Here is a 17989-nt window from a genome sequence, read left to right as displayed (position 1 = left end):
GAGTATACTTGGGACTCGTCCTCAACAGGTTAATAGAACAACAGTGATGATGTTGGTGATGATGATGATCATCATTTTCAAAGCAAAACTTACCATCAACTTCCATCTTGTCTTGCTTTCCTCTACTGTCAGCCTTATCTAGGTAACCAAAACTTGGTCTCAGCTGGATGATACTGTGGAGTGGAGTGAGGTGTAGTTCTCCTGAAGCAAAACACATGGTAAACGAAATTTGGTTATTTACGTCTATTCTCAATGTTGTTCAGGTCTGCTTAAATGAATTTCTTTGTCTATGCCAAAGACCAAAAGGTCATCTATCATTGCACGCATTTGATAAGGGAAAGTTTATGGGACAACTATAATGGTTATACATATGCGGCAAACCTTTTCTTGGGATGCATAATGGCAGGGTAAAGTTTGCTGCTATTCTGTGATGTAAGCAACATGGACCATTCTTCCGGCAATGGCCGCTTCCCTTATGTCAGGAAACTCAAAAAGGAAAAGATCTGGACAAGAAATGCACAGCAGACATTAGATGCATCACGTGTTACCCCGTGGTACCGTAATACCCTGGGGTACCACGTTGTGAAGCGCCACCTCACGTCCACTCGAGGACAGCCGCGGAGAAATGCATGCATTGTGTGTGTGTGTGTACAGTCATTCCCATGCCACTGCATGCGACACTATGCATTCATGGTATACTAAGTACTGTGCTAGCAATGTAGCGTGTGCTTCAGTGCAGTGTAGTGCAGTGGCTAGTGCGCGCTAGCTCCAGCACCAAAATAATTTCCCACTTTTTGGCACCCAGGGTACAACCTTTAAAAAAAATAAATAAATAATCCAACAAAATGGCTAATTTCTATTTGGTACCCTGGGATACCATTTATGTCATTAAATTTAGTGACATGGTAGGACAATTCTGCAAGTGGGTAAAAAAGGCGGAAGCTTCAATTTGTTTCTTAGCTCACCTCCTTTTAAGATGCCCACTGCATACTGAGCCATGGACTCCACGGTAGTCATTGAAGACAGCATCTGACGATCCATGACATCACTGCAAGATGTGAATGCCAGGCAAGAGAATATCTACACATTCTAAACCATTTTCCATCAGGGTTGTTGACAAAAGACATCATCACATCATTATTTAAATCACATCCCCCTCCATTCTTGCATTGACTATCAAATACTATCTTTATTAACAAGTTCAAGCTAATATAAAATTAACACAAATTCAACATTTCTTCACAAGATACATATGTTAGCATATATCACAAATTTTAATCAAACAATTTTTTTTTCAAGATCGCTCTACATATGTTGTCAGAGGAAGAGATGTTTTCTTTTCAATAAATGATTCTTGCATTAAGTTGTTTTAATTGCAATCAATTGACAAGTTGCCCTTCATTAACATAAATGAACTCCACTAGTTAAGTTTTTTAGAGTAACAGCCATGATAAAAATCATGGGCATACATACTTTTATGTTTATGTTTATGCATACATCATTTATGTCGATGAAGGGCAAATTGTTAGTTAGAAGCAATAAAATTTTTTTCTTTTTAGAGTTAAACTTCTTGTTTAGGATAACAAATTCATATCTTCACCTCATGAATGTCCGGTTTTCTGTGCAGTGACCATCAACGTTCAGGGCGATCTGTTCTCCCTTTCCTTTGGCATAGTGAGTGGATTTGGTGTCTACGGCTAACTCCACCTCAACCTGTGAATGGTAAAGTGCAGTGTGAGACAGCGTAAGCTAGTGCAGTTGGTATATCAGGCCATGCCAGAGGTTGCTCTGACACCAGAAATTAATGTAATAAGAAAGAGCTCTTATCTCTTGTAAGGGTCCATATAAGGTCATTCACGACAGTCGGATCTCACTACTGAAGGAGCACCACTAAGAGAAGGTACTTGGCAGCTGGACTACTGTATAAGTGGTTATTTTCGTGAGGGTTTAATTTTCGCAAATTTCACGAATCAAAGTTGGATCACGAATTTAACAACACGCGAAAATGTTGCCATACACTAGAGTAACAATACATGCAAGATAGCGTTGGTGTCAATTCAAATGTTTGTCACCTTCTAATTCGCGAAAATATCTGTACGCAAAAATAACAGCTTATACAGTATCTGTCTCCATTCAGGGTACACGACAATCGCATCCAATTCTCTCAGCAAAAGGACCTACAGTCATATCTTCAACAATGAATTCAAGCTGGGATTAAGAAACCTAAAAAAGGTTACCTGTCACACATGTGAAGCCTATAAGAACTAAAAATTTACCTCCACTGCAATGTCACACATGTGAAGCCTATAAGAGCTCAAAATTTACCTCCACTGCAACAGAAAAAAAACAAGAATATGAGCAACACACTACGTGGAAGGAACGTGCCGAGATGAGATGAGAAATGATCGATAATAGATCCAGTCGCGCATTTTTGTTCGACCTTCAAGAAGTTCTGACAACTTAATACTCTAACAATCAAAAATGTTAGTACACTCTATTATAAGAGAAAGCTCAGCATTAACCCTAACTTACCTGGGGGGGGGGGGGGGGGGGGGCCATAATGGCCCCCCCCTCGACAAATTCCGCGACCATTCCGGCGCGCAAATTTTTTTGACTGCGCCGCTCGCTGACTTTTTACTTTCAAGTCTCGCGCAACTTTTGAGACCAAATTTGTCGCGCCCGGGCATACCGTTCCGAAGCCACGCCCCTTCAAAAAATTTTCGTCAACCCCAAAATTGCTCAAAAACGTGATTTTGTGTACAAAGTCAATACAAATTGTGTTTTTTCAATTAATTCATATAAAAATTCATATTTTTAATTTTAATGGCTGAAATCAATTTATTTTAGTATAACTATGCTTCAAAAAATGTGTATGACAAATTCTGTTGAAAAAAACAACAAAAACAAAAGTTCGAAAAAACAAAGAAATACATAAAAAATTGATAAAACAATAAAAAACATAAGAAATCAATTTTGATACTGAATTTTTTTTTACACAGAAATGTTTGGAATGTCACTAGGAATATTTACACCAAAAATCAGCATTCCATAAGCTTTTATAAGCCAATTACAGACAAAAATGAGGTTTTTTGCATATATTTGCATAATTAATGGATTTAAAATAGAAAATGCAAATTTTTTGAAAATTTAACTTAGCAGTCTTGTAGATTACATCCGGCTTTATGTTCATGCAAAATTTTGCGGCGATCGCGCGATCAACGGCCGAGATCTGAAGGGGGCCCATAATGCCCCCCCCCCCCAGGAATTCAAGCTTGCTAAATAGCCCAGGTAAGTTAGGGTTAATAACCTAAGGGTCATTTCACGTTAAGTGTACACTTTATTTCTCACGGGGGGTCAAAAATGAAAGTTGTTGTTCGGGGAAAAAACATACAGATTCTAAAACCTATGGGTATATTCCATCTATATCTAAAATTAAAGAGCGTCAAGTCCATGTTTACATCTTTAAATAGTTTCCTAAAATATAGTCACAAAAACAGGCATCTGGAGAGGACATTTTGTTTAACAAGAAACACATCAGCTTTATCAAGCCTGTAACTGCTACAAAAATGGTTCTCTGTGTATCTATATGTATCTGTATTACTGATCCAATGTCAATGTACTCATTTAAACTTCAGTCTAGCCATATTTTGCCACAAAACTGATGTATCATGTGGCAAACTGAGATATGGAGGGGTAAATTGTATTTAGTGACATAAAAAAATTATAATTTTTCTTCGTATATAACTTCAAATTTGATGCACAGTGTTTTATTTAAGTCTAAATTATTTGTTGTTGTGTATAATGATTAAGTAATTCTCGCTATCGCCAATGACGTAAAAAGTACCCGGATGTGGCTTTTTCGTCAAGATGTAGTGCACTTGGTGGCAAGGGCACTTCCGGCGCGGAGCATAATTTGCACAACGCTAGCGTGCGCGTACGTGTACCTTACCTATAGCGCAGCGCCGACCACGGATACTAGTACAGTAAGCCCCTGTACCGTCCGAGCCAGCGAGTGGCCAGGCCTGTCATACTCGTACACTGTAGTCCCCTCCGGCGGCCGGCCTTGCATTAGCATCCACCACTGCACGCAGCGCATAAGCTAACACATACCGGTACAGCGCGTACTGCTTGATCATGCGATCGATGTGCACATCACAGATCAGTCATCTCTGCATACGCTGAAAATATGCTGGAAAATATTCACCCACCTGGATATACAGTATATCGTCATGGAATGCCCATCTTTTTTTATTTGTTCTCTGTCGAAATGTCGCGAACACAATCGGGAACGAACAGTGATCTCGAACTTATCCTGTCTCCGAAGCAACTTCTTCCAAGTAAGTACGTACAATGTACGTAGGCATGTCTAGGCCTACTACCTATACTAGTGCTACTATACTACCACACTAGTAAGTCGCGCGTGCACGTACTGCGCTGTGGAGTCACCCGCAAACTTCACCCACGCGGCCACGTCACGTCTCGCATGCCAGTAAGGGTCCTATTTCTGCTGATTTTTTTCATTTATTGTCGTGCGAACAACACATAGCATCTTCGCAGCAACAACCAATAGTCGTATTAACAGCAATTTCTTAAGAATGGAGAAATTTCAAATCATATTAAAGCTGTAATTTAAGTCGAGAAAACCGGAAGTACACGTAGAATACAGTCGGTTGTGTGTGTAAATAGCATTAGTCACGTATCACGCGCGTACGAACGGAAGTGACTTTGCTACCGGACTATCCCATAATGCACCGTAAATGACGCTTAAATCAACATCCGGGTACTTTTTACGTCATTGGCGATAGCGAGAATTGCAAGAACCAATCAGTTGTGAGCTTATAAACCTTAGTATATTCAGGGGTGTTGGAGAGGACAATTATTTAACAACAACCTCTACAATTATGAACACCAACTATATGAGCTAATATGTGAATTTATACGATGCATCAATCAGTTTTAACATTTCTGCATAAATACTCCAGATGTTATTGCAATGCTCAAGAGCCAAATCACATTAAACAGTAAAAAACTTCAGAGTGGACACCCAAGTACAGCTCCAATTACTTATAAGAAAATATTGCCTGAAAATTTTGAAGTTAACGCACAATAACACGTTTATTAAGCAATGTTTTACTATAAAAGGAATGCTGTTGTTGTTCATTGATACATCATTGTTAATATTGTGGTCTTATTATCTACCCAATGGGAACTCTCAAAGAATGAATAACTGATAAGTTCTGGAGAGGACATTTTGTTTAACACTAAAATTTGGAAGCAAGACTGCTGAAAGACCATGAAACTTGTTTGATCGCTCTATGGTCTTTCAGTGCACTTCTCTGAGGTCTTTCACAATTCCTGATTGATCTGTCAGGGGTCTTTGTGGTCTCCAAAACTTCTTGAAATGGTTCAAAGCAGTCTTTTAGTAGTCATTCACGAAAATGGTTTGCTGGTGATCTGTCAGGGATCTCTCAATCAAATTGCAAAGGTGTTATTATTGTCTCTCCATGATCTTGTGACAGTCTCTCTTTTCTTTTCTTTTTTTTTTGTTTTGTTGTTGAGATCATTGAAAGACTGCTGAGAGATCATTGAGAAATCATTGGAAGACCAGTGAAAGTCCATAGAAACCAGTGATAGACATGCATGGAGATTGCGAAAAGATCTTTTTTGAATCCAAGATCCCTTAAAGACTGTTTAAAGACTGTTGTAGGACTAGTGTAAGTTCCGCAAGACAACAAATATCATCATAAACATAACTGCACTGCAATATTCTGATTCATATTACAGGGATTTGTTATCTTGTTCTTTCACAATTCTTGCAGTAGTCTCAGTCTTTCTATTAGAATTCTCTCCGTGGTCTGTGGCAGTGCTTTAGATATCTTGATTGATCTTTCAAAGATCTCTGGCACTGTAAGAGATCTCTCAATAGTCTTATTGGTCTTGATAAACTTTTAGCTGTCTGCAAGATCGGAGCAGGGATCTTGCTGGAAAAGTTGTTTTTGGTCTTTTGATGGTCTTGCAGGGGTTTCAGGAACCACTCCAAAGAGACAGCAAATTTCACTGATCCTGAAGCATTACTGAAACAGCTTGGCAATTTTCAGACTTTCAGTGGTCTTTCAATGGTTTCCATTCTGTGGAACAGGGGCTAATGGCAGTCTTGACTTTCGATTTTCATGTAAAGTTATTATTAGGCAAGACAAATCTGGCTTTGCTTTTTCTGCTGTTGTTTAAAACTCAGTCAATACATTTCAGAACTAATGCTGGTAGCATAGTTAGCATCCAAGAATATTAACCCATTGAAAACAAACATGAAACAGTAGACTGGGTAGCCTGTAATAAGAGGTTATACTGATTAGAGTTCTCTGTCAAATCACAAATGAAAAAGACAAATTCGAAGCTGAGATTTTCAAATTTCACAAATGTAACAGAATGCTTTAAACCATTATGTACATGATATTGTGAATTAGAATGTTTCAAGTGATATGACACTTTAAACAACAAATTTTGAATGACACACATGGCGTGCAATTGATGGACCAAGAAATTCATGCCACGGGGAATCACCATGTACTTGCATAATTCCTGCACATAAAGGCCTTTAAGAGAAAGGAAAGGAAATCAAACCGAAGGTGCAAATCAGGAAAGCATGGGTAGCAGGGGTAGCATGGGTATCAGGGTAGCAGGGTAGCATGGAGGAGAGCCATCAAGGAAATACATACTGTCTCATCCTACAATAACACTGGCAGAAAATGGTCTTTAAATGATGAATACCCCATCAATTTGTTGCAAAACTCTCTTAAGGGAGCATACTTCTAAGTGGAGTACAGCATATTAAAAAAAAAATGAATAGGCCAACTTATTTTGTACACAACATGAAAATGGGGAGTGAAACAGTGATGTATAGTGTTCCGGATTCAATTACCTGCACAAAAATCATTTATCTCTTGATTAAAGTGACCAAATTGTGAATGCAATCATGTGTTAAAATATGTGTCCTCTCCAGAACAACATGAAGGCATGCAGTATATTGTTTTCCAGGCTAGTAAATAATTGCCATGATCAGTAGATTTTGTCAGTTACACAGTTACAAACAGTATCACATTAATTTTTCTTGACTATCAAAATATGGTGTGAGAGTATTGCCGCCGCTGACTTCCGATATTGCTCAATTACATAGATGAACCAATGAAAATCAATTCTAGAATAAAATTCTAGCAGTTGAAATGTTAGTTTATGATTTCTGTTACAGTATGCAACAACAGACCATTATTTTCTTACATAAAAGAAGGAGTTTTACTGTTAAAATTTTTGTTTCTGTACATTGTTAAAAGATGAACTACCTTTGTTCTGGAGAGGACATGCTGTTTAACGCTGCATTAATGTAAGATACTGACCATCTATAAGAATTTAGAAAGAAAATCATATGTCATTATGTTGAATTGAAGTACACAATTATTTCTATACCACAGTAATAGATATCAAAATCCTTAGTGCTTCAAAAAATGAAAAATGTACCTGTTCTGGAGAGGACACACTTTTAACGGAAAATTTATATATCAAAATAACCAAGCAGTAAAATAAATCCAACACATTATGTTCATTGATGTGTCACATGTTTTCACTTACAAACATTCTGAAGATTAAATCAGCAGCATTTTGGCACATCTTTATCGCTTTCATTCACTGCTAGTGACTTGTATGTTCTGGAGAGGACACAATTTTTTTGTTTAACGGAAAATATACCTTTTACAAAAACATTCATAAGTTCCACATTTATGGGTCAAGTTTCATCAAATAAGCTTCAAAATGCTGAATAATGGTTGTATTTATATAATAAGAGGAATATTCAGCACAACTTTCATTAAATTCATTTAAGATATCAATGAACTTTATCAAAAATGTCGAATGAGAATCCATTTTCCGTTAAAAATACACAAAAAATCCAAAATTTAAGAGAAATAATACTTGAACTGTCCTGAAATTGCAACTAGTAGGTTGGTGTTGATAAGGTCCATCAAACAATACCGCCAGTACAATAATGGAAATTCTAAAAATGGGCCAAAATAGGGAAAAATCAGTTTTTACAAAAGTGTACACTTAATGTGAAATAGCCCCTAACAGCTTTTAATGAGGCCACAAAACAGAGGTAATGAAACTGTCGCCAAGTGAGGTCAATCAGAAACTGGTTTGTGCCTTCTGCAGTTGTTTGCGCTCATGGATCCAGTCAGTCATGTTGTTCTTTAGTCTGACTGCTGTGGTGGTCAGAATCGTAACAGCATAATTACATCCACTCTGTTGTATGCAATCCAAACCTTTCCAGAGTCAAAGACCAAAGACCATAAATTCCTAGAAAGTGGGCACAGACTATGAAAAGTGACAAGGCATGGAAGTTCATCATTAGGATGGATGGATTCCTATCATTACCAGAGCATCAAGAAAACGTTTCAATGTAACCCGCGTGGAATGCGAGATGTTGCTCCATCTCAAGCAGTAGTCAAGTTCATGGGAAAGATCAATGAAGAAAAATTGAGAAGGTCACAATGTCCACTGGATGAAAATCAGACAAGTTCGGATGGAAAGGGAATTCCATCATCCTTGATGATCAAGTACACTGTACCCTTCACTGACCCAAGTGGCAAGGACATCGTGCAATCACTGTTGTCAACACACCAAAAATGTTAACATGATCAAATCTTTTCTCTGATGTATTTTAGGCATAAACATTGAAATTTTAGGGTAATGAAGAAGTACATCGCTAAATTGAGAGTAAATGTCAAACTCTGTAGGCATGGTTAAAACAGCCCCATTAGTTTATGTCTGTGCTTGCATGCTAGCACTATCATCTGAACCCTTCATGTCATATCAGCTGTAAGAAAGTGACTGATTCTCTAACGAAAGCAGAAAATCTGTGTTATAGAGTTTAACTTCGTACACTGCTTTCTAAAGCTGTACCCTAGCACTGAGTCTTTCTTCCATGTCCAAAAGACAATGTGATTGAATAATCATTAAGCCACTGATAAAGATGGAGAAAATATATCACAAACGTAATAAGTCAGTAAAGAAAAAAAGAGTAAAAGTAGAGCAAATGAGAGCTGTCAAGCAATTACTACAATATTTATGTACTAACCTTCTTCTGCTTGGGCTTGATGCGAACTGATGTATACTCAAAGTCATCATAGGGCATATGGCTAGGCCGGACAGGGTACTGCACAAATAAGAGCAAATATTCACCACATACTATGCAGTATAACTGGGCTTCAGCAATTCATTGCTTATATTGCAGGTTTATCTAGAGTTAAATGAACAAAGCAGAACTGAAAATATATCTAAAGTCTTCATTCTCGATCACTTAACCCTATTAAGCCCAAGCTATTTTGACCCCTCGCAGGCCCAAGGGGGGGCACATTGTGCCCCCCCTATATAACTTTTTTATTATTTGATGTATCATTGTCATATTTGGCACGTGGGTAGAGTAACTTATACTCTACATGACCGTACATTTGAATTTTCACAAGGTCACCTATGGAGGGCGCTATTTACAAAAATATAAAGAAATACATAGGAAATATGCTAAAAACATGATTTTTCGGTATAATTTCTTTATCCCCATTATATATGTCTTATCATAAACCAATCATTTTCATATTTGTCACAAACGATAAGCAAGTGGAATTTTATTATTTGTTATGTTTGAAATTTCCCAAGGTCACCACACGGGGGCGCTATTGATATCAACATAGTGATACATTATGAGACCTGAGATGAAATGTTTGGGATGGGTACATGTATAGTTATGACATTTCATATTTGCATAGCAGTGGAATTTTGAGATTGCAAATTGAAAATATGATAAACTGATGATATTAGAGGCATAACCTGGGTGAAGGAATCAAAATAACTCAAAATATAAGGGCAATCTGTAGAAAATATTATTGTTTTCGATTATCTCTATTATATCTATTGTTTTATGCCTTTTTCACATAAAAACAAAGGAAATAATAAGAAAAACTTTCCAGGACCATGATTACTTCAAATTTTGCTTCTTCAACAAATTTCAGCCAAGAAACACCCATTTCATACACTGTAATACTGTTAAATGAAATGGGAACAGAAAAAATATGCAAAATCTGACTGACATGGTTGTAAGTTTATGGTTGCCATGGCAACCAGCAACATCAAATATAGCTAAATTATATATCAAAATGTTCGCAATAAGATTTTAGGAAAAGTCACCAAATTTGGTTGAAATCGGATTAAGGACAAAGGAGTGGCAAACGAAAATCTGGTAGGGGGGGCACAATGTGCCCCCCCTTGGGCTTTATAGGGTTAAAGGTTTTATCTCACACATATTACTCAGTTTAACCCTTCTATATAGACATCATTAAACTAGTTTTGATATTTGATAAATGAATGGATTTGTGAAAGACAACAAAAAGATCTTTGGTTTTCTTTCTATGTTCTGCATAATGATGTTTCTGATGCTTTATAATGCACTCCTGTACTTGGTCAATGATAGAACTACCAGGGCTCGACACTGACGGTGGCCCGCTGGCCCGGGGCCACCAAAAACGCACGTCGGGCCACCAAAATTTCAGAAATGAAGCATTTGGTAGCCTGATCGGGCCACCAAAAGAGGTCGGATGTTTGCCTTTGGGCCACCAAAAATAAAAGTTACTGTGGAGCCCTGACTGCATACCAATACAACCATTAATTGTAGACTCCTGTCCATGTGTCTTTGCCTCATCATTTAAGCAGCACAAAACTAAACTAGAAATGTCGCTATGGCGACTGATGCCTCCGCGATAATGCATGATTCTCCCAATAGATGTATAGTACAATGTCTTCACAATGTGTGATGACAGTTTCACATAACTGGCAAAATCAAAATGACAGGTTCGTCAGAAATATCTTGAATATCTTCAAAAGAGTGTAATTACAGTTATGTATAAAATAGTCTTTGTTTTGGTTTTTTTTTTTTGCATTTAAACCAGGCCTTGACCCTTAACCTTTGACCTTTGACCTTCTGGCAGGAAATTTCCAAGAGAATCTCCATTAGGTAATACATGTATATTAAGTTTTTAAAATAATAATGCAAGCATTGCATGAGGGAAATAGTAAAATTTGACGAGTTGACCTTGACCTTTGACCACTGACTATTGACCCATGACCCCTAAATTCCCTAGATAATCCCTACCAGTCAGTATATATGCGTATGTACCATGTTCCATGAAGATACATGAACCATTTGTGAGAAAAGTGAAATTGTAACATTTTCACCTAATCTTTGACCTTTCGACCTTTGACCTTCTGACATGAAGCTCTCTCTGGAGAATCTGTATGCAGTAGTACATGTCTACACTAAGTTTCAAGAAAATACCTTCGGGTATTGCTTAGATATGGGGGAAATAGCAACATTTTTAGCATTTGACCATGACCTTTTGACCCTTTGACCTCTTGCCAATGTCACTAAAATCTACTCAACTAATTGTCCCATCATACACCATCCTTGGACCAAGTTTGGTGAAAGCTGCTTCATCCAGTTTTGAGTTATCACGTAAACAGATAAATTTTAGGATTTGACCTTGATCTTTGACCTTTGACCTCTGTCCGATTTCACTCCAAAATTAATCAAGCAATTGTCCCACCATACATCATCCTTGGACAAAGTTTGGTGAAATTTGCTTGATCCAGTCTTGAGTTATCGCATAAACAGATACAATTTCATGATTTGACCTTGACCTTTGACCTTTGGTCTTTAGCCGATTTCACCCAAAATCTAATCAAGTAATTGCCTCATTTTATACTTGGACCAAGTTTGGTAAAATTCCAGCCAATATTACTCAAGTTATCGCGGACGGACATACTGACGGACGGACAAACCGAAAACATATGCCTCCGGCACCACTTCATGGTGGAGGCATAAGTGGTCCTAGAAGAGAGTACAGTGCACTCCAGTTATAACGAACACAGTTATAACGAAATTCCAGTTATAACGAAGTAAAAAAATTCAGGCTGCAATATTATCCTATGTATTTTTATTGTTAATTTTTTCAGTTGTAACAAAATTTTGATGTAAAGAAAGACTAGAAATGTCACTATGGCGACTGGTATGCCTCCGCCATAATGCATGATTCTCCTAATAATAGGTCTATAGTACATGTGGACAATGTGTGATTACATTTTCACAAAATTGGCAAAATATTAAAATGACAAGTTTGTCACAAATGTGTTGAATGTTCACCTTCCTTGACCTAGGTTTAATTGGATGAATAGGAGAGCATGTATTTGTGGATTTAAGGACTTTAACTTGACTTTGACCCATTCATAAGTTTATGCATTAAGTAATTTTCAAGGTAGGGAGAAAAAGTGCAATTTCTGTATTGAATAGTAGATTGTTACCATTTTCATCTGGCCTTTGACCCTACGATTCATACAATAATCATTGTCAGGCAGAACATGCATAAATATGTAGTAAGTTTAAAGATAACTTGAACCACTTCAAAGATATGGAGGAAAAAGCTAGTTCAGCACTTTCACTTGATCTATGACCTTTTGACCTTTGTGGCAAAAAAAGAAAAGAAAAAAAAAAGAACTTTCCAGAGAATCTCTATTAGGTTATACATGCATACACCCAGTGTAAAAAAAAAATAATCCTGCTGGCATTGCATAAATATGAGGGAAATAGTAAAATTTTGAAGTGTTGCCTTTGACCTTTGACCCCATAAACCCTACATTCTCTAGATAATCACTGCCAGTCAGTACATGTATATACTGTAAAACATGATATATTCGCGGCATGAAATTTTCGCGAATTGGAGCCGACAGCCTTTTTCGTGGCATGAAATTTTCGTGAATTGCTACTGGCATTTGATGCATGTAGTGTAGACAAAAGCTTTCGCGTGCATTTTAATTTCGCAAATTTTGGCGCTCGCGAAATTTGCGAAATTAAAGTGCACGCGAAAATTCCTCGTTTTACAGTATACTATGTTCTATGAAGATACCTTGAACAATTTCCAAGGTACGCAGAAAAAAGTGAAGTTTTAATATTTTTACTTGACCTTTTGACCTTTTGACCTCATGACCCCAAACTTTCACCAGAGAATCTAAATTGGGTAATACATGTATATACACTAAGTTTCAAGAAAATATCTTCAGGCATTGCATAGATATGGTGGAAATAGTGAAATTTTACATATTTGACCTTGACCTTTGACCTTGAGCATGTGCACCCAAAAGTTGATAGGCACAACTTCACCCCCTAATACACATACATGCCAAGTTTCATTAGGATACCTCAAAAGGTTTTTAAGTTACGCCGTCCACAAAATTCATTACGGACGGACGGACGGACAACCCGAAAACATGCCTCTGGCACCACTTCGTGGCGGAGGCATAAAAACTACCTATCCCGAGGACTTCATTACAGCGGGAGACCACTGTATAGGCGCACAACTTACCTGAAAGACATACAGATTATCAGCCAACTCCTTGGAGAGATACACATCAACCTGCAAAACAAACAAAAAGTAAAAAAGAAAACAAATAACAGTTACTGCATTCACTGGTTTGATAATTGCCACACTGTAATAGTGTATACATCTATTCCCACTCTAGCTACATACAGTTGAACCTCTCGTATCCGGACAAGTCGGGACCGGGGCTCATCCGGATAAGGGATTTGGCCGGATACGGGAGACTCAATGCTTTATACATGTACATATACATACACATGTACTGATGTAGCCCATTGTAGTACCACATGTAGTAATGTGTATACTGCAACCTTTTCATTGTTACATATGGGGATGTTTGGGGATGTTAAAATGTCTGAAGGTAAGCAATTTGGAAGGAAATTTGATGTAATGTATGTTAATCATGTTGGAAGTAATATGTAATTCATGTGTGTTTGTGTAGGAGTTCTCAAGGAGTTGGGAATCCCCCTTTCCTCCTGTAATTATTTTAAAAAAATCACTGCGAGATTGCGTCCGTATAATAGAGAGATCCGGATAAAGGGAGGCCGGATAAGAGAGGTTCAACTGTACTTGCAATTAAACTATTCAAACAAAAAATTAATATGAGGTCAACTGCAGGGCTTCTATTCAAAAGATGGTATGAGTCATATACTTAGTATTCATATTGCTTTAACTCAGAGAGGAGGAGAACGTCCAGCCCAAGCGTCATCTCAAGTGTCCGCCTTGCAAATCGAAAGCACCCTAATGACCAAATGATGACTAGAATCTATGTCATACATGACATAATATAAACCAGAGTAAAACCCCCAATTTTCGGACACTTAAGCCTTTTTGCAATATTTGTTCAACACAAATAATACTCTACAAAATCATATCTATAATACATCAACCTACTTTTTCCCAAGAGTGATTTTGTTAAATACGTCACAAAATTTCACAGAATCCCCGAATATTATCACCATGTTAATTCCCCAAAATTCGGACAGCCTCTCCAAAATTCGGACATGCACGCAATTGTCAATACGCATACAAGGCCGCTGATAAATGAGTGCGTGCTATACATGTACTTTGTTGGCGCAAGGTTGCATCGCGGACGTTGTGGCGCCCATTCGTGTCCAAATTTTGGGGACTCTGCACTTGCATTCAGCCCCTGTTAGGCTGTGCATTTATTCACTGCATCAGCACGTGCGGAAATTTTGTTTTTCTTTTGTTTTTGAATAGTAATTTTTTCAATTTTTAGTGCTTTTTCAGCAACCCCGATTCTTTACATGGGACCTTATTCAAACGCGTTTTGGAAAAGGTGCAGCGATTCTGCTTTTTTGACGGCAAAATTTGAGATTTTTATTGAGATAGATTTTTGGAGTCGACTCAGGCACTTTTTGGTGGTGAACGAGTGCGCCAGTATGTGAAACGATATGATATGCATGTGTTGTGACAGCAGAATTTGCTGGCTTGTGATAACTTTGGATTTTGCAGAATTTTTGGAGGCCGCCGGCCGAAAATTGTTTTTTTTTTAGTAGGGTAACACCCCCAGTATCCGGTCACTTTAGCTTTTTTGCAATATCTTTCAAAATAAAATAATACATATATAGATAGGCCTACATACATCATATCTACAGCAATGTATGTGAAATATATCAAATTTCTTTAATCTCAATTTTCAGTTTGTTAAATATCACACAGAATTTCACAAAATCCCAAAATATAACAAGTTGAAAATTCCCCAGAATACGGTCACCGCGACTAGTATGTGGTCACGCGATATGCGCGTTCAAAGTCAATGCGTGTTCGAGGCAGCTGAAAAATGCGCCGCATGCTACCTTGTTGTCGCAAAATTGCATCGGCGACGTTGCGGTGCCCGTTGGTGACCGAATACTGGGGAATCGGCACTTGCATTCAACACTTTGTACATTAAGACACTGTATCGGCACGTACGGAAATTTTGTTTTTCTTTTGCATTTTTTGGAGGATACCATCACACTCCAAGCTTGCGAGAAGCAAAAAATCCAGTGAGAGAACAGCATCTTTCTTGATTTTTAGCACTTTTTCGACGTGATTTGCGTGTGTTGCTGTTGTGACAGTTGAACTTACTAATACTGGCTGATGACAAGTGATAAGTGACCGAATATATAGGGTTGGACCTACTACTCATCGACCGCCTAATGTTTATTTGCTTGATAAGAATATTTAACACTGAAATTCACGTTAAAAACTTGACCTACGTGATTGAGAAAATCCAGCTCTATCAAATGCCATTGTTCCCTTTTCGATTCGAAGTTTCAGTGCAAAAATATCGCAGACGAACTTGCGTGGCCTCGTTTCAGCTCCCCGCGGTAAATCGTGTTATCAGTATCGACCGTTGGTTTTGCGTTGACAATGCAAGCAAACCGAGTTGTATTGAACACCGTGTTGTACGAAGCTTTTCAGAAGTCTTTTAGAAACTTCCATAGACATTACATTGTGCTGTCATTACCATTTGGTGAAAATATTCATTCGAAATTTTGTCTTCGATTAAAACCATTAATGAACAGTGAATTATCGCATTTTCCCACACCATCCTCATCTACATTCAAAGCCAATCCATTTTTATGTGCTTTGCGCACAGAGAAGTGCATACTAAGTGTTCAGTGCGCGAATTACACGCGGTCGGTTTAAAAGAGGGTGGTCGATATGTAGTAGGGCTACCATACCGGTAGCTGACCGAATACTGCTGGTGCCCTTACCCTGCCCTAGAGAATAGGCCTATAAATAATGTTAAATGACATCAAGACCACGAAGACTGCCATTTCAGGAACAAACCAGTTTTGATGAGTTTCATAATGATATAATCCATATACACAGTCACGGGGCAGTCACATCTAGAGGGAGTACAACTCAATGGGAGGTGATCTGTCCACCATCAAGCAACTTAACGAAAAAGAGTAGGTTTATACTAGACAGCACATCCCGATCGACTGCACGCCGTGGCAATTATACAGTCCCACCAATTAAAATTGAAGTTGGTTGGATAGAACACATCATGTTTCACGCAGAACACAGCTTTCGACAGCTATATTTCATTGTGAATTGAAAAATAAAAATGCGTGAAACGCTTAATATACTTCGAAGTGAACAGTTATTTTGAATACCACAACCGCAATCACCCAATATTCTCTGAAATTGAAGAAAATACATACTTCCTCGACCACGGCGTCTGCCTCCGCAGCGCCTGCCATCGTGTTCTGTGGTACAATTAGCATCATCAACCGAAGAGGGCGCCAAACGGAGCCGTCGTGAAACCCGATGGCGATAAGATTTCTCCTGCAGCCTGTTCCAACAATGATGAAATAGGAATGCAATGTCCATTGCTCAAGTTTTCGAGGCACTTTATTGATCATCTATTTCTGTGAATACAAGTACACGCGTGGACTATTATCACTGATTTTAAAGGCATTTCCCCCCCCCCCCCCAGAAACTTTTTCAGAGGGCCTACTCCTGTCAGTTTTGGGATCGGCTAGATCGGATGTGCCTTTCCCGTCGTCCCCGAAAATACTTTGGTTCCAATTTCCGCGACACTATTGAGTTCTGTGCACTATACTCGAACTCCGATCGGTGACTTGCTCAGCTGTGTAATGACATTTGCTTCCCCGACCATTATTTTCTGTTAATCAATTAATTGATTAATTTTTTTTTTTTGCCTCTCAATTAGAAAAGTGAACCCTTTATTTAGTTCAAGATTTGTTTTTGTTTCGTTTTGTTTTGTTTAGTTCCGTTATTCTACACATTAAGGGCGAAAAAATACTTAAGCCACTTCCGGGTTTAGTCAGCTGACAAATAAATAAACAAACAAACAAACAAACAAAAAAGGCTAACCTGTGCAATTTTGTCTTTTGTCCTTTCTTATGACACTTCCGGGTTTCACCGCCTGACAAGCAAAAACAAAACAAAACAAAACAAAAAAGGCTTCAGCCCAATTTTCTGGTGCCAATAATAAAAAATCGCCCGCTTCACAAATAATAATTCATTCTTTTTTTTATTCATTTTATTTTCTATTTGCTGCTGACTAACGGAGGGGGGTTTCCGCAACTCATTTTTTCTTTTCATTTCTTTTCTTTTGCTGCTGCTGCCAAACCGGGGGGGGGGGGGCAAGGTTTAACGGAACTCCATAAAATCTCCTCTTATTCCCTGCAACAATATTCAAATTATCATTACATGACTGTACTATCACATATATTCATAACAATAAAACTACAATTTACAATACTCCAGTATATAATATTACAAAACAACAGTCAATACTACATTCATCAGAAATATATCATCATTACACAAAACGCTGGGTTTATATCAATGAAATTGTTTAAAATATATCAAATACATAAAATGCAAAATGTCATATTTCAATGACAAGAATCATAGGAAGATGATATATGGCAATCAAACTAAACTAAGATCAGAAGAGTTTGCTTAACTAAAAAATTCTGGCAGATGAGAAAAAATGAAGATAGAATCAGAAATAAACGAATGAATGAATAAAGGGC

At 37.9% G+C, this 17989-nt stretch overlaps 1 protein-coding gene across 1 annotated transcript in view; it reads right to left on the bottom strand.

The window, feature by feature from the left end:
• The window catches only part of LOC139711060 (DNA-directed RNA polymerase III subunit RPC5-like), a 31911-nt gene extending 15227 nt beyond the window's left edge, over window positions 1-16684 (bottom strand). The window contains exons 1-6 of the mRNA XM_071622980.1: window positions 16646-16684; window positions 13455-13505; window positions 9125-9202; window positions 1601-1713; window positions 966-1048; window positions 94-201 (exon numbers count right to left, since the gene is read on the bottom strand). Coding sequence (XP_071479081.1) covers window positions 94-201; window positions 966-1048; window positions 1601-1713; window positions 9125-9202; window positions 13455-13505; window positions 16646-16684 — 472 coding nt within the window. The remainder of the gene's footprint in view (window positions 1-93; window positions 202-965; window positions 1049-1600; window positions 1714-9124; window positions 9203-13454; window positions 13506-16645) is intronic.
• Window positions 16685-17989: the final 1305 nt, after the last annotated feature.

The sequence above is a fragment of the Diadema antillarum genome, unplaced genomic scaffold (genome assembly GCF_040938485.1).
Source record: "Diadema antillarum isolate AM-2024a unplaced genomic scaffold, OU_Dant_1.0 seq00001606_RagTag, whole genome shotgun sequence".
NCBI lineage: Eukaryota > Metazoa > Echinodermata > Echinoidea > Diadematoida > Diadematidae > Diadema > Diadema antillarum.
The sequence above is the reverse complement of the archived record's forward strand: the minus strand, read 5'-3'. Positions and strand labels throughout refer to the sequence as shown.